At 41.8% G+C, this 24,549-nt stretch overlaps 1 protein-coding gene across 1 annotated transcript; it reads right to left on the bottom strand.

Moving 5' to 3' along the window:
* Positions 1–10,753: 10,753 nt before the first annotated feature.
* Positions 10,754–19,008, bottom strand: Nanp (N-acetylneuraminic acid phosphatase). The gene is made up of 2 exons (XM_051193940.1): positions 18,847–19,008; positions 10,754–11,993 (listed from the first exon to the last, which is right to left on the bottom strand). The coding sequence occupies exons 1-2, from the start codon at positions 18,934–18,936 to the stop codon at positions 11,337–11,339; spliced, it is 747 nt and encodes a 248-aa protein (XP_051049897.1). The 5' UTR covers positions 18,937–19,008; the 3' UTR covers positions 10,754–11,336.
* Positions 19,009–24,549: the final 5,541 nt, after the last annotated feature.

Below are 24,549 nucleotides of genomic sequence, written 5' to 3'. Positions count from 1 at the left end.
TCTCTTGGTGAAGGTGTTGACGGCCAGGTTTCTCCTCCACTATAGAGTCTCAAGTTCCCTTTCTATATTCTACTCTCTGCTAGCAAGTTACAAATAGAGCCCACACTCTAGGAGAGGATTAAATTCCATCTCCTGGAGGGGGAATTATTTACATATATTATTTAGTATTCTTTATAAGGAAGACCTATCTCCTATTCCACATTCATTTATTTTTTAATCATTATGTCAGCATGGACTCCTATATACTTATTTTATACTCTTGCTTAGAATCAAATACTATTATTTGGTAGTTCAACTTGTTCCATCTTTAGGCACTAGGGATTCATTCAAAGACACTCCCTTGGAATTCCCTCATTTTTTTTCACTTTAGGAGGACATTTCCTCAATTTTTGGCATTGTACAAAGTTCTAGACTCCTCACATTTTCCTTGCATCAGGCCATGTCTTTAAAAAGCCTTGATTTCTTTCATTCAAGAATCAGGTTTAGAAGCAAAGACCTGAGTGGGTGTGTTTATTGAGATTGCTACCATCTGCCTACCCACCTAACTACACACTAACTATATACACTATGTTAAATAAACACATTCATACCAAAGCCACAAATTTAAATATGATTCCATGGGCTATACTTAGTAATCCCTTGCTAAATTATATTAATGTGTAAGTCAATGACTCTCATTGTAATTTTACATACATATCATTTTACCACTCACATTCAATCAATCTCTCATTACTCTAGGATGTCTCTTCCTTTTTTCCTACTGCCCATCTTTCCTGCAAATAATTCACCTTCCTTTGATGGGAGATGTCATTCTGTATATATATTTCTCTTATTGGTTAATGAATAAAGCACGGTTGGCCAATAGGAAAGGAAGATAGATCGGACTAGGAGACAAGGAGGATTCCGGAAGTAGTAGGGAGGAGAGTCAGCATGTAGAGATTGGAGAAAGCAGAACTCCAGACCCTCTCTCCGGTAAGATGAGACCACGTGGAAATACTTAGATTAAAAGAAATGGGATAATATTAAGACAGAGGTAGCTGATAAGAAACGAGTAACAGGCCAACAGAATTATATCTCATACAATGTCTCAGTGTGTTATTTGGGGCCAGTGCAGCTATGGAACCCGGCAGGCTGGCGGAAAAACCTTACTCAACATAATGGCATCCAACGAGGACTGAAGAACTTCCACTTAAAACTTAACAAAAGCTTAAAAAATGGTTTTAGAAACAAAAGAACAGAGACAAGAAAAACTTCTTGGTAACAGCATTTTTTCTCAGTTGGGCTCTGCTTTGCTAGAGACAAGCAGAGACTTGTGCAGTTCCTTTAAGGGAGATTCCCTGACTCAGTATAAGTGGCAAAAAACAAACAAACAAACAAAAAAACCAGAAGGCTTTTAAAGAGCTCTGCTAACAACTGAATGGTGTGTAAGAGAGGTGGCAATGGCAGTGACCACGTCTCCAAGCAGGCACCATGCTGCTGGATGGCAGCATAGACCAAGGCAGTGAGCACAGCTCTCAGTTCTGGCGGTAAAATACCCACCACCATCTTGGATAGACCGTGGCTGAAACAACTGTGTCTTTCATTTTAGCAATATTGTTGTTTACCAGGTAAAAGACTCATGGCCACAAAAAGATAAAGATTTACAGTAAAGACAGATTCACATTAAGAAAAACTGCTAAAGGTTTACAGTGTGTTTTAAAATATACATAGGCTTGGGAGAGAAAAAGAATAAAATGGTTTTAAAAAGACAGAGAGCAGCTGAGTATAGTGGCACACGCCTTTAATTCCAGCACTTGGGAGACAGAAGCAAGCAGATCTCTGTGATTTCAAAGTGAACCTGGTATACAGTTAATTCCAGGACAGCTAATAGTTACACAGAAAAACCCTGTCTCAATAAATTAAAAAACAGAAGTAGAAATAGAGTAATACAAAAGCCACGTAAAGATGGAAAGCACAGAGAAACTTTGGATACTATACGGTATTCTGTTGTTTTTAAATTGTTTGACTGCTGAGGAAATAACAATTATTAAAAGAAATACTGCTGGATTAATTCAATTTATATATTTTAAAAATTCTTTGACTCCAAAATTTAAGTCTAAGTACAGGTTACTGGGGAAAAGGATTTCTATTTTTGTTTCCACAGAAAATGTAAAGCTGTAGATTCTTTCCAGACTAATGTAGTTTGATCAAGCCAGAGCCCCTGAAACAGCATCCCAGGTGATCTCCCATTCAAAACAGTTGGGATGAGACAGCCTTGTAGACCACTACAGCCAGGATTTCTGCATCGTCTTAGGATCCCCATGATAACACCCCCTACCAGCAGGAAGCAGTTTGGAAAGAACACACCCAAATTCCCAAATATTGTTTATAAATGTTTGTTTTCATTTAAATGGGGTTGGTTATAGGTGATTAATGATCACAACCAATTCTTTTTAAAAGTAAAAAGGGGATTATGGTATAGATATGAATATTTTGGAATGGATTTTCATTTATTGATACAATTTAAGGTCAATTTTGTGATATGTATATTTCTCTCCTTGTTTAGGTATTGTGTTTATATAGCTCATTTAGAAATGTAATGTATAATTTAGCACAGATTATAGTTATCTATGATAGTTATCTATGATAGGTTTTCAAGATATACAGAGATATATTTGAGATGGATAGGCATTCTTCAAACATTTCAAAGACCCACAGAATATGACATTTAAACTTGTTTAGGGTTTTTCTTAACAATGAGGCACAACTGCTCCGGGCAATACCACCTACATCAGAAAGGAATATGGATATTGAAGAAACGCCTTATGGAGTTTGCCTCCAATTTGGCAAGACTAACCATTTGGGCAAGATATTGCTCTTGTCTGGACTGTTTGACTTTATGCCGTAAAAACTGAACATTCAGGACCCACAGAAAAATGACACACTATGGCCTATGGGCTGAAGATAGAACATTACAGAAGAACTTCAGGTGATTGACCAGGGTAGTTATCTCTGTTATTCTAGACTTTATATATTATCCTTCTGTGGTCTTTGATGGAGTTGAAGACAGATAGTCATGGTTATAGTTTTCCTTAGTTAAGATTAAAGATAAGTTACATATAGGACTTTAGACTCACAAAGATAGGCTAGATGTTTTCTTTGAATCTTGCTAAATGTTAGTGAACTAAATATTGTTAATTGTGATTCTTATTTGATAACTGTTGTGTGATATATTTTGCTAGCTAAGGTTAAAACCCTTCTTTTTATTTAGACAGAGAAGAGGAGATGTCATTCTGTAAATATGTTTCTTGTATTGGTTAATGAATAAAGCACTGTTGGCCAACATTTTAGAGACAGGCTCTTATGTAATCCAGGCTGGTCTCAGACTCTTTTTGTATCAAAGGGATGACCTTGAATTTCTGATTCTTCAGCCTCTGCCTCATGAATATTGGGATTACAGGCATGGACCACCATGCCTCGTTTTTTGTTGTTGTTGTTTTGTTGGGTTTCTCTGTGTAGCTTTAGAGCCCACTCTGTAGATCAGGCTGGTCTTGAACTCACATACATCCACCTGCCTCTGCCTCCCAAGTGCTGAGACTAAAGGCTGCACCACCACCATCAGGCTCATGCCTAGTTTTATATGATTCTGGGGACTGAGACCATCAATTTGTGCAAATTAGGCAAGCAAGCACTCTACCAAACGAACTACATCCTCAGCCAGATGGTCCTTTTTATGTCTAGCTAAGTCAAACATCATCTACTAAGGCCAAATATGATGAATCTACTTTTTCTAACATACTTATAAATGCATTTATCATGTTCATAGCTATTTCTATCAGCCCTTTAGTTTACAAATGATCTTTTTGATCTGTTCAATAAACTATAAATGTGGGTTTCTTCTCGACTATGGAAACATGCTGTAGTGGTTTGATTAAGAATGGCCCCAATAGGCTCATGTATTTGAAAGTTTGATTCCTAGTTGATGGACCATTTAGGAAGGATTAGGAAGTGTGGCCTTGTTGGAGGTATGTCTTCTTAGGATCTTTTTAGGATAGGATCCCCATGATAGTGTCCCCTACCAGCAACACCCAAACTCCCAAATATTGTCTATAAATGTTTGTTTTCATTTAAATGAGGTTGGTTATAAATGGATAATGACCACAAACAATCTCTTTTTTTAATGGTAAAATGGGGATTATGGTATAGAAATGAATACTTTGTTTTGGAATGGATTTTCATTTATTGATATAAATTTAAGGTCAATTTTGTGATAAGTATATTTCTCCTCTTCTTTAAATATTGTGTATTGATGTTTAATAATGATCAGGAGAAACAAATAGGCCGAAGAGATGTTTATTCAGGGAGAGATAACTTAAAACATAGACAGATGAACAATAGCAGGTTCCTGGTCCCAAGGATGCCTCTGGATGTACTCCTGTCCTGGTGCTGTGTGCAAGAGAGCTCTCCGAGCCCTCTCCTCAGACTTAGTTCCCCCAGGTCACATCTGGCCCTGTCTCCACCCCCAACTGGGCATGGTCTGTGACACAGGTGTGGACAAGGTGAATATCTCACTAAAATTGTGTTTATATAGCTCATTTGAAAATGTAATGTATAATTAAGTACAGATTATAGTTACCTATAATAGTCAAAACTTAGTAAGGTTTTCTAGCTATACAGAGATATATTTCAAATGGACAGTCTTCAAACCTTATGGTTTATGGTTTTTCTTAACATTAACAGTGAGGCACAACTGCTACGGGCAACACCACCTGCATCAGAAAGGAAGATAGACATTGCATAAACTCGTTATGGAGTTTGCTTTCAATATGGCAAGACTAGCCATTTGGGCAAAATATTGCTCTTGTCTGTACTGTTTGACTTTATGCTGTATAAACTGGACACGAGGAACCCACAGAAAAGTGACTGGTGATACCAGATGGACAGTGCTACAAGGTTCCTGCTTCATGGAAGAGTCTGCCAGACAGTTTGCAGGGCAGAGAAAAGTGACTGACAAACTGCCAATACAGGTGGACAGTTTAAAGTTTCCCGCTTTGCTGAGAATTCTGCCAGTTTGTTTATTTTTTAGTTTCTCACCAATATAGAAATGATTCCACTGCCAGATACATAGTAAAAAATTGGCTTCCATCTTGTGTACTGTCTCTTCACTCTGGTGACTGCTTTGTTATGATTTGTTTCATGAATTTCCACTTGTCAATTGTGTGCACACGAGTGTGCACCCCCACACACCCATGCACATGTGAGGAAGCCTGAGGAAGACCACAAGTGTCCTGCTCTATCCCTCTCTACTTTATTCTCCTATCAGTCACTCATTGCATGTGAGGTCACTCCTGCAGCAAGGCTGGCTAACAATGATCGACTGTCTCTGTCCCAAGGCTGGGATTACCGGCCTTGGTGAAAATTCTCTCCTGGTGAGAAAGAAACAGCCTCTACATACTCCTCCTAAGGTCCCAACAACAAGCCCAAGTATTATTCTACCTAAGTTCACCCTGGTGAATCAGAGAGTTTATGGAACTTAGAGCATAAAAGAGAGGTAACTGTGAGGAGTCTAGGTGAACCCAAAGCAGCCACACTTAGTTTTCATTCAGGCTGGATGATGGCTTCCCCACAGCCACATGGATTGATTCCCATCTTAGTTAACCTTCTCAGGCCTATATACCCTAGCATCTCCCACAAGGCCAAGGCCAATTGCAGTGAGAGCAGAATGACATACACATGTCTGGGAGAAGTAACTGGAATCTTGGGTGGGGGTTCAGTGACCCTCTCCACCCCCTCCTATGAGGCAATGTCAACAGCCTGATCATAATGGACTCTTGCAAGCATACAAGGCTAATCTAATGAAGATGGGGGTTGTTTTGCTTTAAGAACCATAATCTACAACAGGAACATACAGACATGCCCAACTTTTACATAAGTGCTAGGGATTGGAACTCTAATGCTCATTTTTGCACAGCAAGCTATCTCTCTAGCTAGCCCTATTTATTTTTTTTGTTTTTTGACACAGGGTTTCTCTGTATTGCTTTGGAGCCTGTCCTGGAACTCGCTCTGTAGAGCAGGCTGGCCTTTATCTCACAGAGATCCACTTGCCTCTGCCTCCCGAGTGCTAGGACTAAAGACATGTGCCACCAATGCCTGGCTAGAGTGTTTTTAAGAAGTCCTGGCCTATGTCTTCATCTTGAAGTGATTTTCCTATGTCTTCCTCTAGCAGTTTCAACATTTTAAGTCTTACATTAAAGGTCTTTGATGCATTTTAAACAGGTTTTGTTTATAGCTGAGTTACAGATCTAGTTTTGTTCCTTGTGGCTGTTCAGGTTTCTCAGCACCATTTGCTGAAGAGGCTGTTCTCTCTCCAAAACATGTTTTTAGCACATTTGTCAAAAATCAGGTGGCTGGAGCTGTGTGGATTTATTTCTGCATTTTACATTGTTCCATTGGTCTATGTATCTGTTTTGTGCCACTATCATGAAGTTTCTGCAATCTGACTCTAGTATAGAGTAATCTGACTCTAGTATAATTTGAAATCAGGTATTATGACAGCTTTCACATTTCTTTCTGTAAATGATAGTAAATCATTTTAGCTATTTGGGGTCTCTTTCACTTCCATGTGACTTACAGGGTTGTTGTTTCCTGCTTCTGTGAAAAATGTCATTGGACTTTTGGTAGGGAGTGAAGTGAATCTGAAGATCATTTAGTATTGTAGCCATTTTCACAATGCCAATTTTGCTGATCTGTAGGCACAGGGATCTTATAAAAATTTGTCTTTCTCTTTCTTCTTTTCTTCCTCCCCCTTTTCTTCTTTCACTCAGTAGCTCAGGTTAGCTGGGAACGCATTATGTAACCTAGGTTTGTCTCAAACTGCAGTGATCCTCCTGCCTTCCTAAGAGCTGGATAAAAGCTTTTTAAAAAAAATCAAGTTGCCAGGCATGGTGGCACATTAAAATCCTAGCAATCAGGAGGCAGAGGAAGGCAAATTTCTGTGGGTTTCACAACAGCAAAAGCTACACAGTGAGACCTTGTGTAATTACCCACAAGGTGTAATTACCGCCCCCCCCCAAAATAAAAAAGGTGTGAGCCTTAGACACAAGAAGAAAAAGATGATGTGTTGGAGAAATTTCTCTCTTGGTCTTCTATGTTTGGTGTCTCTTAGGTAAGGGGGAACAGTGGGGAGGGAATATATCAGATGGTCACTTAAGTTGCCCTCCCTTTAGGAGAGTCCCTTTTCTGTATCAGGAGCCTCTGCTGGCCACTTAGCTTTGAAGCACATGGGCCAGACAGGTTCTCCCAGTCTCCTTTGACTCAATTTATGCACCCTAGGGTGGCTAATATTATAGCCAGAGGGTGTCTCCCAAGAGCACTGGGAATGGGGATGCAAATACAGCACTGAAATCCATACAGAAGGACCTGTTCTTTGTGCTTTCAGAGCCCATTCTGCATTAAACATCCTCGTAGGACATGAAGCTGCAAAAGTACATGTATATGCCTCTAACAAACTCCCATTGCATACACAAACTGTCCCATGAATCCATAAAACTGCCACACACAATTTCACTGAACACCCTCCACCCCCAAAGTCATGACACCAGAACTGATCCTCACATTGGGTACCTAAAACTTCACTACACATACTATTACACACACAGCCCTTGTCTCCACTGTCCACATGGCTCTATATTACACACACAGCACTTTCCCAGCAGCGTTGACGATAGCTTTCTTTACCCACTTTGGGCCTCCTATCACAGCCTGTTTCTGACAGTCCATCCAACCTGTGCAAATTTTACTTCACCATCTCTCATGCAGATCCCATTCCTCAAGCAGTCTGACATTACCTCTTTGGAGATGGTGAACTCCTGGATGCTGAGGACTCCATGCACTGGTGCTGGGATGAATTCATCTCTCTGGAAATGTTCTCCTCCCTCTCTGCCCCCATCAAATGTTTTGATTCCTTTACATCAGCTTAGGAGTTAGGGCCCGCATAGTAGCTTCCTTTTGACCTTTCCAGTATCTGCTTGCTTATATACCAGGATATCCAGTCAATACTTTGAACTAAGTTGGTACAGACATCAAAGCAAACCAGTCCTTGGGAGTTCTCAAAGCAGCTGGTAAGAGAATGTTTCTTACCAGAACTCCTCCACACCTTTTAAGACTATGAGCTGAGAAAGGAAATGATGTAAGGGTAAGGGAACTTCTCAGTGCTGGGAGCGCCCAGGCACACATACATTCTAGGCAAGTGCTCTATAACTGATCTGTAACTCACTCTGCTCCAGCCCTATTTGTTTGGAGAGCTTCTGGTCTGTGAGCCCCTTTCTGTAGTCCAATGGTGGAAGTTGGAGTTGGGGAAAAGATATGCCTCCCCAAAGTCGAAGTGTAAGGCCGCTGTGACAAGGGCATGAAAGACAGTAGACAACATGGGTGGTATGTACCTTAATTCTCACTGATAAGGCAAGGACAAAGGACATCTGCAACAGGAAGACAACTATCGATGCCTGTAGCTGTCCAGAAAGGACAGCCCACATATTCAGTAGGCTACCGGAGGCTGTGGAGCTAACTCAGCACAGGGAGGCTTAATACTCTCTGGGCTGCTCCTACCAACCAGGAGGGGATGAGTGTGGGACAAAAGATACAACCATCCACTTTTCACCCCCCCCCCCCGTTAATGGGATTATCTGGCCTGGCAGGGTCCCACTGCCCTTGAGCCCCAAATAAACACACAGACACTTTAATTATTTAACTGTTGGCCATTGCTAGTGCTTCTTACTAGCTAGCTCTGCCTTAATTATTAACCCATTTCTATTAATCTATGTATTTCCACGTGGTCTTGGCTTACTAGAGAACACTCGGACCTGCTTTTTCTGAGGTGGCTACATAGTGACCCTGTGGCAGGACCTTCTGCCTACACTTCCCAGAATTCACTTCGTCTCCTAGTCTGGTAGCCCCGCTTATCTTTCTGTCTGGCCAATCAGTGTTTTATTTATCAACCAATAAGAGAAACATATATCAGAAGAACACTCCCCATCACCCCTCAACAGTGGTGGCCTTGAAGGTCTGACGATCTTGAGAAGACCCACTGCTACAGTGGAGAATGGGGCAATCCTTTGTGCCAGGCTCTTTGTATTGCTGATTCATTTCTTTGACTGAAAGTGGTCACACAGTTTTCTAGAAACATGCAGAAAACTAGTTTCTACTTTTTTTCTTGGAAGAAGTCTCCCCCAACTCAGAAAATATTAAAGGGGCGGTAGGTATAGAAGAAGAGAGATGGCTAGATTTTCTTTGCCTGTGGTTACTTCCAGACGGTCCAGCAGTGAAAAGCTTCATTGTTCTCTGCTTCTTCAGTGTGCTCAGTATGACTAGCTGCCTCCCACAGTCATACCTTCCCTGACATGATGGAGAACATGAGCGCCTGAAACTAACGTTGACATCCAGGTGAGGACTTTGTGCTAGCATCTGTGACTAAATTTTATTGAGCTGATGAGGCTTGGGAGGTGGGGAGGAGGGGGGATCAATAACATCTTTTGTCCACAGGGAAAAGGAACATTCAGGAAATCTGAAAAGGCTCTTGAAAACTTTAAGAATGAAAGTAGTGGGGGGAATGGATAAAAAGACTGCAAGATAAAATTGAAGAAGCAGATCAAAAAGTTATTAACAGACATGGAAAAACGGGAGCAAAACAAAGTATGGAAGGTCAGTGACGTGTGCGCGTGCGTGTGTGCATGCGCCTTTACACCTGAACAGTTGTAGTTCCATAAAAAAACAATCTCCACAAAACCCAACGTAGCAGGGAGGCATTTAAAATAAGCAACAGGAGCTGGAGAGATGGCACAGTGCTTAACAATACTGGCTGTTCTTGCAAGACCTGGGTTCAGTTGCTTGCACCCAGACAACAGCTCAAATCATCTCTAACTAGTTCCAGGGAATTGGAAACCCTCATCTGACCTCAGCACAAACATGATGTACAAACATGCATGCAGGCAAACATCCATAACATCCATAATCATTTTCCAGGATCAAAGAGTGTAAGTTTTCAGAAGTGTTCAAAGGGCCAGAGAGATCAATGCACACCATCACAGACTGCTGGAGTGCCCAGAGCTACAGGAAAGAAAAAGAACCTCAACACACACAAGTGGATACTGGAGGACAAGCCAACATCTCGGACAATCTGAAGAAAAATGTTATCTAAATGTGCACTTTTAAACTATCAGCAACCAAAGACACTTTCAAGCATTTAAGACCTTGGTAATTTTGCCTCATTTTATATCTAAGGAATTTACACGAGGAAGCCTAGCACCCAAACAAGAGAAATAAAAGAGGCCACACAGGATATAGTTAACTGAAATCCAGTCTGAGACAAAAGTAAATAAATTTACTACAGAGGTACTGTGAGAGCCACTCAAGTCGATTTCCTTTCTTCCCCCCCTTTTTTGAGACAGGGTCTCACTGTGTAGCCTTGAACTCACAGAAATCCACCTGCCTTTGCTGACTGAGTGCTGGGATTAAAGGTGTGCATCACACATATACCTAACTTTCTATACTAGTTTGGTCATGTTGGGGAAATAATGACCAGAGAGCAGACCAGCAGAGAGACTGCCTGGTCAGAACACATGAAGGTAATCCTCTTCTTGAGGGTCCACAAGGGTAAATGACTTTTGGTGCCACAGGGCCAGCATTTAACCTAAGCAAAATGTCTAGTCCTCTCCAATGTGTGCCTGAAAAAGCATAGTTTTTCTTCTTCAGGAATAAAGACTATGGCAGCCACAAGCTCACTCCAAAAGTATGAAAATGGAGCACCATGGGTTGATTTTAATAGTTTTTTTTTTTCCAAATTAGAACACTCCATCATGTTCACACCGCAGAAAATTCAGTCCTCCAAAAATCATGCAAAAAAAAAAAAAAAACTAGACAGTAGATAAGAACATACACACTGAAAGTAGGCAAAATATTTTAACAAAAAATTATCTAAAATATGCAAAATTTCACTATGAAATGTTTTAACTTGTATAATTTAGTATTTATACCAACCTGATTTAGATGCTTGAGTCTCTATTTTTGAATATCTATTTTTTTTGAATATCTATTTCTATGCTATAGGCCAGTACCTGCATCCCCACATGTAAGCTCTTGCCTTTCTTCAAGTTTTCTGGACTATACATTTAAACCCTGGATTTTAGATGTGAAACAAGCCTATGGTTATCAACAGCAGCAGGGCTGGGAGGATCTTCACAGCATGGCAGTGAGTCCTCACTCACATTCTTAGAACTGAACCAAATACACAGAATGCCTTGGTGTACATTAGCTCTAACCCTGTAAACTGGCTCTGCACTTGGTTGCTGTGTTCTTGTGTGTTACACAGACATGCTGACTTTGCAATCTATGCTTTGTAAGAGAGCAGGTAATTCCAGCACAGAAGAAACCATATAGTGAGGCATGGGGGATGATGTCAGCGGCACCCTTCCACTCTTGTTTATCCAGACTGTGGCTTTCAGTCCTGCATTGAGGCCTCCTTGTATATCAGTTTCTAGTGTGTCACCAACCATCACGCAGTCCCCTGGCTGCACTCCAAGGAGATCACAGCAGTGATAAAATATGGAAGGTGCTGGTTTCTCCTCTTTCTGCTCTCCTCCTACAACAATAGCATCAAAGTAAGACTGGCAAGCACAAGCCTCGATCTTCTCCCTCTGTGTCTGTCTGTCACCGTTTGTTAACAAGAGTAGGCGGACCTCTTTGCGAAGTTCAGTGAGCATGGCTTTGACATCTTCTGCTAGGGTCATATGCTGTAAACGTGTAGATTTCCACAGGAAATAACATTCTTCTGCCAATTTTCTATTGTCAGCACCACCTCTGGTTTCCTGGATTGCTTCTTCCCAGTGTGAAGTCCTCACATCTGTAATGCACGCACTGTAAGGATGAAAGCATTCCTTGCTAAGTTTTACTTGAACTTTATCACAGATGATTTCCGCCTCTTCTTTATAGTGGTATTTTGACTGTAAGAGTTTTATTACCTAGGTAAGGAAAATAACTTGGTCAGCATACTTGTCTTCAACAGTCATGTCTTGAGAAGCAGAGACTTCTTCCCATTAACACAACATCTCTACAGGCTTTAGTTTAAGGACTCTCCACCCCCAGAGACAATCAATCACAACACATATCATCTGTCTGTCACTCCAACCCCCGTGGGCTGTGTCAGTTTCAAATTCCCATGTTTAAAAACCAGCATCTATTTTATGATGATTCTTCACATAAAGCAAAACCAAGCTTTCATTGGTTTGGTAGCCTACCATGTTTCATACTGGTCACGAAGACACAAAAATACAAATTTTGCTTAAATCTAGTGACATATTTTAATAATTTCTGAAAAGCACTGTATATCACACACACACACACACACACACACACACACACACACACACACACACACACACACAGTACTGGGGATGCAACCAAGGGCCTTGTCTACATTAGGTATACCACCACCAAGCTACAAGCCCAGCCCTATTAAATCACAGTTACTCATTTGGTATATCTTAACATTTACTAGGCACTGAAATGGGGCTAGCTTTATGGTCACATTAGTACATACCTTCTTAACATTTGCTATAACCCTACAATTCCTTTTCAATTCAAGGCAGTGGAGGTTTAGAACTGTTAAATATTTTCCTGAGTTGGGATCTGAATCCATACTTGCCTACTTCCACAGCAGACACGCTGGCCTGATAGTATACACTGGTCCCTGGAGACAGGGTCCCTTGTCCTTGGGACATCACCATAGGAAAGGGAAGCAGACCCATAGCCATATTGACTGATGATGGGCTGAGTGCCACTGACAGTTAAATGGACAAGAACTATAGAAATAAAATTGAATTCATTCCTTTTTGTTTTTGTTTTTTGAGACAGGGTTTCTCTGTGTAGCCCTGGCTATCCTGCAACTAGCTCTGTAGACCAGACTGGCCTCAAACTCACAGAGATCCACCTGCCTCTGCCTCTCAAGTGCTAGGATTAAAGGTATGAGCCATTCTTTTCTCTTCTTCTCACATCGATAATTAAGAGCATGTGCCATTATTAACAATAGCTGAATAAGGCTTGGCAGAAGTCATACCTAAAACAAGAGTTGATGAGCAGATAACATGGACAAGAGAGGTTTAATTCATTACACACAGAAGCAAAAAAGGGCATGGAATTTTGACCTCAAAGACACAAATCAAGTTGAGCCAAAAATGGAAGGCACAAGGAGACAAGGATATACTGGAGGGCCCTGGAACAAACGCTGCCCAAATCCCTTCTACACCCACTTTCCCCACATATGCCCACAGTTTCAAGTTCATGACTTCTCTGATTGTGCGCTTATCCACAGATGCATCCAGCATGCAGACTGGGGCTCAAGGGTTGCCCTAGGAGCACCATTCAATCAAGAAGAGGCAGAAACTGTGGATAAACACAACACCTTCAATACTTTCTCGTGACAACTGAAGCACATTCTTCCAGACTGTGTCATCCCAGACTGGTGTCTCATACCAGTCAGTGGTCACAATAGCACACCTACTCTTACCTCCCAAAACCTTCCACCAAACTACCTATATAGAAGGACATGCTTCTAAAGTCAGCCATACCATGGCAAATATTGATCTTCAGAAATGAGTGCAAGACATTGTGCTATGATGGTTGTGAGTGCTGCTCAGCAGTAGAACACAGGCCTAGCATGCATAAGGTCCTTTCCTGCACCACCATCAAAAACAGTTCAGTAAGCAAAAATGACGCAAGGAGCAAGATATTAATAACAGTCTCTCTTCTTAAGAATATAAGAATTCCTCCTAATAGAGGAAAAAGTATTTCGGGCTATTTGTGTAAACCAGCTATCTCACTGGTCTTGAATTTATAGTGATCCTCCTGCCCCAGTTTCCAAGAAGAAAAGTCTCACTGATCAAGAAAAATACATCAGTCTTAACAATTTAAGGCCAAAGCAAAACACAAAAAAAATTAGTCTTTTCAATTCCATGGTAGTGCCACCACCTTAAAAAACAAAACAATATGGACTGTTATTCTTCAGCTACATTCCAAGACCTCTCCTAAGTTCCAGCAACCCACTGCTAAATGGTAATGTGAAACAGGATTGATTGACAGAGAACAGAAATTAATGACAAGCAGGGCATTGGTGGCACACGCCTTTAGTACCAGCACTTTGGAGGCAGAGGCTGGCGGATCTCTGTGAATTCAACGCCAGCCTGATCTACAGAGCAAGTGTCAGGATAGGCTCCAAAGCTACACAAAGAAACCCTGTCTCGAAAAAACAAACAAACATAATAATAATAAAAAAAAAAAACAACAAAATAGAAAGTAATGACAATCCAATGCTCTGTTATTGCAATTGACAGCACAATAACCTCATTTCTGAGACTCTGTAATGCAGGGGCAAGCATACCTTTCCTCTAAGTTCCAAAACCTTTCCTGATCACATCTTTAATTAACTTTCCCATCAGATACTGCTACATAGGGCAACTAATCACTGATTTGTTTATTATGACAATAGTATTTTAATCATATTAGCATCTTGTCTTAGTCACTATTCTACTGCTGTGAAGAGAAACCATGACCAAGGCAACTCTTATAAAGAAAGAATTTAACCCATTATCATTATGGTCGGAATCAGACAGGCACAATACTGGATCTGAGAGCAACATCCTTATTTGCAGGCTGAGATGCTGGTCTGGCTTGGGCTTTTGAAACCTCAAAGCCCACCCCATGACATACTTCCTCCAACAAGGACATACATACTCTACCAAGGTCACACCTCCTTACCCTTCTAAAATCACATAGCTCCTTAATAACTAAGCATCCCAATATAGGGGCTATTCTTATTCTAACTGCCATAATCTTGAGCTGGGAGATAGCTCAGTGGGTAAAACACCTTCTAAGTGCAAAGACCCAAGTTCAGGAAGACCCCAAAGGCTCACAAGCTAACCAGTCTAATCGAACTGATGAGCTTCAGTTCAAGAGAACCTATGGTTAAGGAGGCAAATGGTGTTCTTGAATATGATACATGAGAGGCTTTCTTCCAGCCCTCACATATGAACACACATGTGCATGCAAACTCATAAACATACACCCATGCATATAAAAATAACATCTTTAGAAAAAAATGTTTATCAGTCACCCACATATTATTAGTTCAAACAGAAATACCACTTAAGTTGAATCAGCACATTATTGCAAACTCTTTTAGCCCCTCACTGAGAATGAGTTTGGACTCAATTGGAAGTGGAGGACAAAGTCCTCTAACTTAAAGTTGTAAGGACATTTTGTGTGTGTGACAGCTTGGAAAGAATTGAGGTAATGAATGCCCCAGGTAACTGCAGGCATGAAGACAGGAGCCCTGTAACAGCAGAGAGCAAGCATTAGTCTAGATTAAAACATTCACTTCAAAAATCTAACACTCTGAACATCTATGAAAAGATCCTTTCTACTTTCTACTCCCTGGACCTGGAACTAAAGTCACTGTCACAAGTAAGAGGTAAGCCAACTCTTGATTTTACAAAACTCTTTCAGGGGTAGTTTGGGAACTACATAACAATAACACTTTAAGAAAGTATTTCTGAATGCCTGTTATTTGGATATGAAGGAGCTACGTTAACACACACACAAAAACACACACACAGAGATAAACAGCCCAGAAATATGAGCTTTATTATTTTTTAAGATTTTTTATGTCTGCCATGTGTGTGGGGCTACCCATGGAGGCCAGAAAGCATCAGATCCCCTGAAGCTGGAGTTATAGGTGGTTGTGAGCCATCCAACATGGGTGCTGGGATGGGAACTCAGGTCCTCTGGAGAAGCAGCCAGTGTTAACCCTTAAGTCATCTCTCTAGCCCCTCCACCTGGTTTTTGTTTTTCTTTCTCCTTTTTTTTTTTTTAAACATTTTAGAGACAGGCTCTTATGTAATCCAGGCTGGTCTCAGACTCTTTTTGTATCAAAGGGATGACCTTGAATTTCTGATTCTTCAGCCTCTGCCTCATGAATATTGGGATTACAGGCATGGACCACCATGCCTCGTTTTTTGTTGTTGTTGTTTTGTTGGGTTTCTCTGTGTAGCTTTAGAGCCCACTCTGTAGATCAGGCTGGTCTTGAACTCACATACATCCACCTGCCTCTGCCTCCCAAGTGCTGAGACTAAAGGCTGCACCTACCACCATCAGGCTCATGCCTAGTTTTATATGATTCTGGGGACTGAGACCATCAATTTGTGCAAATTAGGCAAGCAAGCACTCTACCAAACGAACTACATCCTCAGCCAGATGGTCCTTTTTATGTCTAGCTAAGTCAAACATCATCTACTAAGGCCAAATATGATGAATCTACTTTTTCTAACATACTTATAAACACATTTATCATGTTCATGGCTATTTCTATCAGACCTTTAGTTTACAAATGATCTTTTTGATCTGTTCAATAAAACTATAAATGTGGGTTTCTTCTCGACTATGGAAACATGCTGTAGTGGTTTGATTAAGAATGGCCCCAATAGGCTCATGTATTTGAAAGTTTGATTCCTAGTTGATGGACCATTTAGGAAGGATTAGGAAGTGTGGCCTTGTTGGAGGTATGTCACTGGGGTAGGCTTTTGAGTGTTCAAAAGCCAGACCCAAGCCTGCCTCTCTGCCTCCAACATGCAGGTAAGATGTGAGCTCTCAGCTACTGCTCCAGCACCATGCCTGCCTGCCACCATGCTCCCCACCATGACCATCAGATAGACTAAGCTCCTAGAACAGTAGGTAAGCCCCAACTTAAAGGCTTTCTCTTGTAAGCTGCTTTGGTCATGATTTTGTCACAGCAATAGAACAGTAACTAAGACATATGCCAAAAGAGATTGTAAATGATTGTTTTAAAAGTACAGTTGAAATATTCCTTCTCAAGGCAAAAGCCAGAGGTTTTATTAGCCCCTCGTCAGTCATTCAGAATGGCTTATGACAGCTGGCATGTTACTTTGGAATAGCGGAAATTTTTAAGGAATGTTGCATCCTTACAAGATAGTCTTCACAATATTTAATTTTGCTAATTTCACAGCCCATTTATAAAGGAGGTGATAAAAGAACCAAGACTGGAGATTTGAATTCTTGCCTACGATTCATTCAGCATTTACTATATTACCAAACACAAATAATTGAGACAGCATATTCCCTTGTAGGAAACTCAGAATTCAGCCATAGGTATGAGTTGCAAAAACTAATGACAACATCCTGACAGGGACAATAAGAGATATCATAAGAGGAAAATATGGTGTCAATACCATGGAGTAATACGGTATACTGGTGGTGTTGCTTTGAGATAGGAGTCTAACCATGCTGCCTAGATTGATCTCAAATTCAAGGCAAGAACATCCTTTGATGTTATTGTCCTAGTCTCCCAAGTAAATTTTTGTTTTAAAAACAAAACAAACAAACAAAAAACAAAGCTCAACATGGAACGAATGTGGAGGATGAACTGGTTGTGGTCTGCCTAGAGACAGGATCACAGCAAAAATCTACATAGGTAGAGCATTTCTGTAATTAAGGGGACCTCAGAGACAAGAGTGGATGAGGACATAATTCATTGAGTGAGCACTGGGTGCTACATTCTTCCCATGTATTTTATTAAAACTATCTGACAGTTTCGAAGGCTAATATTCAAATTTTACAAATTAGATTTGAGTCTAAGTATAGGCAGGGGACCTGCTGAGACGCTTGGTACTTAAAGAGCTGCGGTTCAAACTAAATGTGAGGTATTAGAGGCCTATAACAACATGGGGTAAGTATGCACTGTCTGCAGGTAGAGATAATGGAGAGGGTGTCAACATGTAAGAGACAACAGTGTTGGCTGTTTCCAAGTGTGGGGAGAAATAGCTCAGTGGAAAACTCTTGTTTAGGATGGCAAGGCCATAGGTTCAAACCTCAGAACCAAGAAAACACACACACAGACCCAAAACCAATTCAAAATACCTAGTGACGCTGGCACTTTGGGAGCGGCCTAATCACTTGGCCAGCCTACTGTATTCTAGTGGTGGAAACAGAAGCTACCTGCCAATGGATTTGGAAATGCATAGATGTGCAGATAATGGGTGTAGATTTTCCTAAAAACATAGCTGTGCAGAAAAGCACAGTCCAAGAGACGAATTGTATGTGTGAAATTCGGCAAGAAATAGGAAAGGTTTAAGATCCGGATAAACAAAAACTACCTGATGAAGCATAAGGCCTTTAGTATTGAAAGGGCTGGCTTTTGTGTTTTTCCACATCTGATACTCCTTCGGTTTCTCCTCGAAGCTGAAGGCAGAGGGAGGAAAGTAGGTGTGGGTTAAGGACTGGAGAAGAGGAAGATGTCAGACAGCAAGCAACTGCAGCTACAGGAAGGAGGATGAGGATCAGCACTAAAAGAATGCCCACTGTGCATTTTATGTCCCGAGGGTCTCAACACTAGAAAGCCCGGAAGGCCAGAGAGAGGCCTGCAGGGGAAAAAACAAAAAACAACAAACAAACAAACAAACAAAAAACCAAACCCCTCTGATGTAGGTTAAGTCTCGGGCCCGCCTCTCAGAGTTATGTAACTTCCTGAGCCAAAACCTTGTCTGAGCCTCTTTCCCCAAACCCACCGCAGCCCATCCCGCGCGGGACTGCAGCGAGAGCAGGGCGAGCGGTCTTGTCCCGCGCCGTCCGAGCCCAGGTGACCGCAGGTGGCGACGACGACTCTGCAGTCGTGGCAGTTCAGAGTCCAGCGCCCGGCCCCGCGCGCGGGAAGGCAGCTCCATGGGCACGCGGCGAAGGACCTGAGGGTGCGGAGCGGACCGCGGAGTGCTGGCCCGGCAGGGGAGGGCGACGGCGCGGGGACGTTACCTCCAACATGCCTCTCCGGCTCGCCCCGGCCGTATCGATGAGCGTGTTGTCCAGGTCAAAGAAGACCGCGCGCACCCGACTCAGCCCCATAGCCTCCGCCGCTCAAGCCGCACGCGAGCTGGCTCCGCCGCACCGCGCGTGCGCGACGACGGCCAGGCGAAGTTGGGCGGAGTCGCAGGGTCACCTGACTCCCCTGCAACACCAGGGACTCTGTGGAACTACCGCGAGAGGGCCTCGATACCTGAACCTGTGAGCCGGGCACTTGCGCGAGATTCGGTCAATATAAACGTTGTAGGAGGTGCGCGTGCGCGAGATAGTCGCGGACGTATTCTGGCTGCTTGATTTGCGGGTTGGTAGTTAGAAGCGTGGATTGGAGGGCTTGCATTACTTTCCTTTCTCTGCGGCACGGGCTAAAAAGGACGTGCGATCCGCCCTGGAGGAACTCTCCAGGCACTTGGACGTCCTGTCTTTGGTCGCTGCACTATCACCATCACGAGCTCGAGCATCAAGGGACACGAGGGTGTGCTAGATAGCCTGCAGTCTGTGCTGCGCTTTCCAACCTCGGAACTCCGCTGCCTGATGTCCTCAGCGCTTCACTTCATGCCCATAGCCTTGTTGCATCTGGGGTCTGTACCAGAACATCCTTTGAAAGATGCTTGAACCCTTGACAGCTGGGTCTAAAGAGACAAGGGAGGCTCTACAGTGTCAACCGAATGGTTTCCCCGTTTTAAAGGTTCTTTTCGTATGTGTATTTGTGTTGGGGTGCACATGAGTGCAAGTGCTTTCAGAGGACTGAAGAGTGAGCTGCTCCCTGTGGGTGCTGGGAACTGGACATAGGTCCTCTACAAAAGCAGTATGAGTTCTTAACCACTGAACTATTTCTCCAGCTCATTTCTCCCCATCTTTATTTATTTCCCAGAAACATTGCAACCCAGTCTTGTGTGTCTATTAATTGCATGGTTTTCTTGCTATAACAAGTGGGCAAGGAAACTAGACAGTCTATTAAGCCTACCTCGCCCAGAATCTGGTCAGTAACAAGGTTTTCTTTGTGCTAGCTAAAATGAACCTCTAACCCTGTGTGATTAATGAAATTAGGGCCACCATCAGTAACCAGAAATTGTTTATTGGGTCCTTCAATGCTATAGACTTCATTTTGTTGAGTTTGCAAAGTAGAAGAGGTTCTTAAAATGTAAGTTATTCAAAGAAACCAAGAAATATTTCCTGACGTGAAAACTGATGAAATTCAAATTTAATTGTCCAAAATTTTAGTGTGTTGAATTAACTTTATTTTCTTTTGTCTTTTGAGACTTGTCTCCTTTTGTAACTGGCTGGCCTGAAGCTAACTATGTAGACCAAGCTGACCTCAAATTCACAGCGAACCACTTGTTTTTGTCTTCCAAGTGCTAGGTCTAAAGTCATATACCACCATCTGGCTTGAATTATCTTTGACTAAGATCTGTGTCTATAATGGAATGATATTGTCTCAAAGTGGCTTCTGTTCATAGTGAACCATACCCAACCCGAGTAATACATACAAATAATGTGACAAAACAGCTAAGCCTCCAGCCAGACAAAAACAGCCAAAAAGTAAATATATAAGGTTAATACTGACTTCAGCCAATCAGATTGTTCCTGTGGGCTGTAAATTTAACTTTGAGCTGAATTGTGTACATAAGGAACTCATTGAACCAACTTTCATCTGAAGTTTTTTTGCCTGGTCATAGAATCTCCTTTGTTGAAATAAATTTAATGCAACATACTTACTTGTTTCTGTGTAGTATATGTCTGCTTTTGCCTTACAATGACAGAGTTGAATAACATGACCATGAGGTCTAAAATAATTAGCTCTGTACAGAAAAAAATTGCTCCCATAACCTAAGGTACACAGACAGTCACAAATGGATTTCTGATGAAAGAGATGAATGGCAGACTACCAAAAGTATGCCTCCCCAAGCTGACTGCCTCCCATGGACACAGTGGTAGCAAATCACTTGTGTTCTCTTAGGCTAGCAGTCAGCAAAAATTTTGAATGCATCATTTGGAATTATTTTTTTGTAGTTGTGTCAAATGTCATAATAATATAGACAAAGCTGCTAATGGGCACTTGAATCTTACAGAGCTGGAGCAGGTCTTCTGATGTGCATGTAGACTATTGCTTGATTAAGTGACAAATCTACACTTAGACAAGGTGTAGCAGCCTATGTACTCAATCCTAACAGACAGGTGTGTTTCCCATTATGAAACCATGAATCGGTTGGTGCCTTCGTTAGGGTTTCTGTTTCTGTGAAGAGGCACCATGACCATGGCAACTCTTATAAAGAAAAACATTTAATTGGGTGTCTTACAATTCAGATATTTAGTTCATTATCATTGTGGTGGGACATGGTGCTGGAGAAGGAGTTGAGAGTTCTACATCTTTGATCCACAGGCAACAGGAAGTGAAGTGAGACACTGGGTGTGGTTTGAGCATATATGAGACCTCAGAGTCCACCCCCACATTGACACACTTCCTCCAACAAGGCCATACCTACTCCAACAAGTCACACCTCCTAAAAGTGCCACACCCAGTGAGTTTAAGGGGACCAATTACATTCAAACTGCCACAGTTGAAGTTCAAAAATGGGTCTTTACAACCTGGGTTCCTTCTAAATTTATATGTCTGGAAGCCTCAGAATGTTAATATTTGTGAACTAGTAAGTATTCCTATGGAAATTAAAGCAGTGAGATGCAAGATGATGCAAGATGATTTTTAAAAATACTATGAACATCAGCTAGTGAATATCTGAAAGGTGCTGGTTAGTTTATTTATTGTCAGCCTCAATAGAAAAATTGCTTAGATCAGACTGGCTTATGGGTATGACTGTAAGAGAGATTGTCTTGATTTATGATTACTTTGGGAGGATCTAGCCCACTGTGGGCTTAGCCCATTCTTAGGTTGTTAGGTCAGAGCTATTAAAGAAAACTAGCATGATAAAGAGAGTAAAACAGCAAGCAACATGTCTCCATGGTATCTGTTTCTAGTCTTGCTTAAGTCCCTGCTCTGGCTTTGCTTAGTGATTGATTGTGACTGAAAAGCATTACCCAAATAAACCTTTTCCTTCCCAAGCTGGTTTGAACAAAATATTTTGTCACAGAACAGGAAGGAAGCTAGAACATAGGTCAATTCCATTAGTACTTAAGAAATGTAAATCTAAGTTATAAATAAAGATAACATATTTAACCATGGTAGCAGTACACATCTTTAGTTCCAACACTCTAGCATCAGAGGGAGGCAAATCTCTGTGAGTGCAAATTCAGCCTGGTTTACATAGTGACCTCCAGGCCAGCTAAGACTACTTAGTGAAACCCCGTTTCAAAAATATGTATTGCATATTTATGTAATAAAAGTTAAATATTTGGTGGCTGCAGAAATGGCTCAGTGGTTAAGAACACTGGTCAAGAGACCTGGATTTGATTCCAAGCACCCACAGGATGGCTCAGAATTGTCTGTAATTCCAGTTCTAGGGACAGCTGACACCCTCTTCTTACCTCCACAGATACCATGCACACTAGTGATACACAAACATACATGCAAGGCCAAACATCCATACACATCAAATAAAATAAAAATTAAAAAGAAAGCATCTGAATATTTAGAAACAGAAAACTAGAAGCCAAGAAATTTTCTTTTTAAAAATATTTATTATACATAGTGTTTTACCCACATGGATGCCTGCAGACCAGAAGAGGGCCCAGATCTCGTTATAGATGGTTGTGAGCCACCATGTGGTTGCTGGGAATTGAACTCATGACCTCTGGAAGAACAGTGCTCTTAACCTCTGAGCCATCCCTCCAACCTCAAGAAACTTTTTAAGTTAAATATTTAACAGCCAAACCTGGCAACCACACAGGAAAATGGTCATATATCTATGGTTAAGGAATTGTAATTGGTACAAACACCTTTGAGAATAATAAGCAATGTCTGCCATTGGCCAGTCATTCCTAGGAATTTATCCCTGGACATATTTTCAAAACATTCTCTTCTTACACATACTTGACTGTTGCTGGCAGCATTGTAAACAGAAAAAGATGGGTCTAACTCTTAACTGCTGTCAGTCTGTGCCTCAGATTCCTGTAGGAATTAGCCTGTGGAGGACTGGTTTACTTGGTAACACAAACCCTTTGAATTTTCAGTTTTCTGGGGTTTTTTGTTTGTTTGATTGATTGATTTTTTTCCACTTGGATGGTCTAACATTTTTGCAAACAAAGGAAAAGATAAGAAAATAAGTGCTGTGGTTGTTGGTGAGATGCAGATGGCTTGTCAGATGTCAGTGCTGGTTTGACCATTAATACATTGTTGCAGGAAATGACACCCGCCCTGTTTGTCCTCCTGATTTCCCTGGAGGTTCTGGATGCAAGTTGCTCACAGCCTCATTAATGGCAGGCAGTCTGTGTTCAGGGCCTCCAGGACTTGGGCTAAGCAGGGACTGCTGAATCCTTTCTAGGTTTAGCTGTGACTGTGGAAGGAACAAATATAGGAGAGGTCAGGCATGTGAAATGAGGGGTTCCAGTTAGGCACCTGGAGTCTTTTCCAGTGAAATGTTAATAGAAATTATTTGCAATCTGCCTCTGTTGGGCAGTTTATTTCAAAGGGTTATTTGCTTCACTTAGCTCCTTAGTGAAATGTTATGTATTTGTTCCATCATGGGAAAGAGAGCACCTGTCAGGGTTGCACTTTAGACAGCCGTACCAGAAATTCTCCTTTAGTAATGCTATGGCTTTAAGTTATAATTTATTTGACTGTGGAATAATAGCATCAATTAAAAAAGAAGAAGAAAATGCCTAAATAAGACTGGGCTGTAGGAAAGTTGACTGAGCAAGCCATGAGGAGCAAGCCAGCAAGCAGGACTCCTTCATGTCCTATGCATTAGCTCCTGGCTCCAGATTCCTGCCCTCCTTGAGTTCTTGTCCTAACTTCTTTGACAATGAACTGTGGTATAGAAGCATAAGCTGAATGAACCCTTCTTCCCCCAAGTTGTTTTGGTCATGGTGTTTCATCACAGCAATAGTAACCTTAACTAAGACAGGCCTGCAAATGTGAGCACTGCAATCCTCATATGCTGCCTACACCCCACCCCATACAGGAGAGGAAATGGAGGAACTTAGAGATTGGGATCCTACCAGAGGCCATAGCATTGGCCCTTCCAGTGAGTTAAGAGTAGCACTAAGAGTAGCACTAGGAGGACCCAGGTTTGTCTCCCTGGATGCAAGATCCTGGATCCCAGGGTTTCTCACCAGTCTGTGTCTCTATGACCAAGGCATATACAAAGACAGTGCCAGCAGGTATGATGGACATGGAGTGGGTATCCTGGAGTACCAGGGCCCAAGAACAGGCCAGAATGTGTTCATGTGAGTGCAGGAGAATGTGGAACACAGGGTGGGAGCATCAACTTGTTCCTGAGGCCCAGCTAGCTCTGAGAGTGGACCCTGCTTTGCTGTGGTACTTGCTCTACCTGACCAGGCAGGCCCCTCTGCCCTTGAGCCTCTGGCTCCTGTCTATATTGTGCAGGTCTGTCTCTCAGCTGAGTTGGAGGAGAGATCCTTGTGGTCAGAGGAGGTGTGGGCCAGGACATATGGGGATCTTGACATTAGGGATCACAGGATCCATTTATGATGGTGACATTTTTGCCAAAGTGATTAATTCCCAGGCTGAGAAGAATGCTA

Source organism: Phodopus roborovskii, unplaced genomic scaffold (assembly GCF_943737965.1).
Source record: "Phodopus roborovskii unplaced genomic scaffold, PHOROB, whole genome shotgun sequence".
Taxonomy (NCBI): Eukaryota; Metazoa; Chordata; class Mammalia; order Rodentia; family Cricetidae; genus Phodopus; species Phodopus roborovskii.
The sequence above is the reverse complement of the archived record's forward strand: the minus strand, read 5'-3'. Positions and strand labels throughout refer to the sequence as shown.

Excerpts from the sequence above, each read along its gene's own strand:
- Nanp (XM_051193940.1), bottom strand. The coding sequence starts at position 18,936 with ATGGGGCTGAGTCGGGTGCGCGCGGTCTTCTTTGACCTGGACAACACG. Across the intron at positions 11,994-18,846 it reads GCCGGAGAGGCATGTTGGAG|GTAATAAAACTCTTACAGTC; the intron begins GTAACGTCCCCG and ends TTCCTTACCTAG.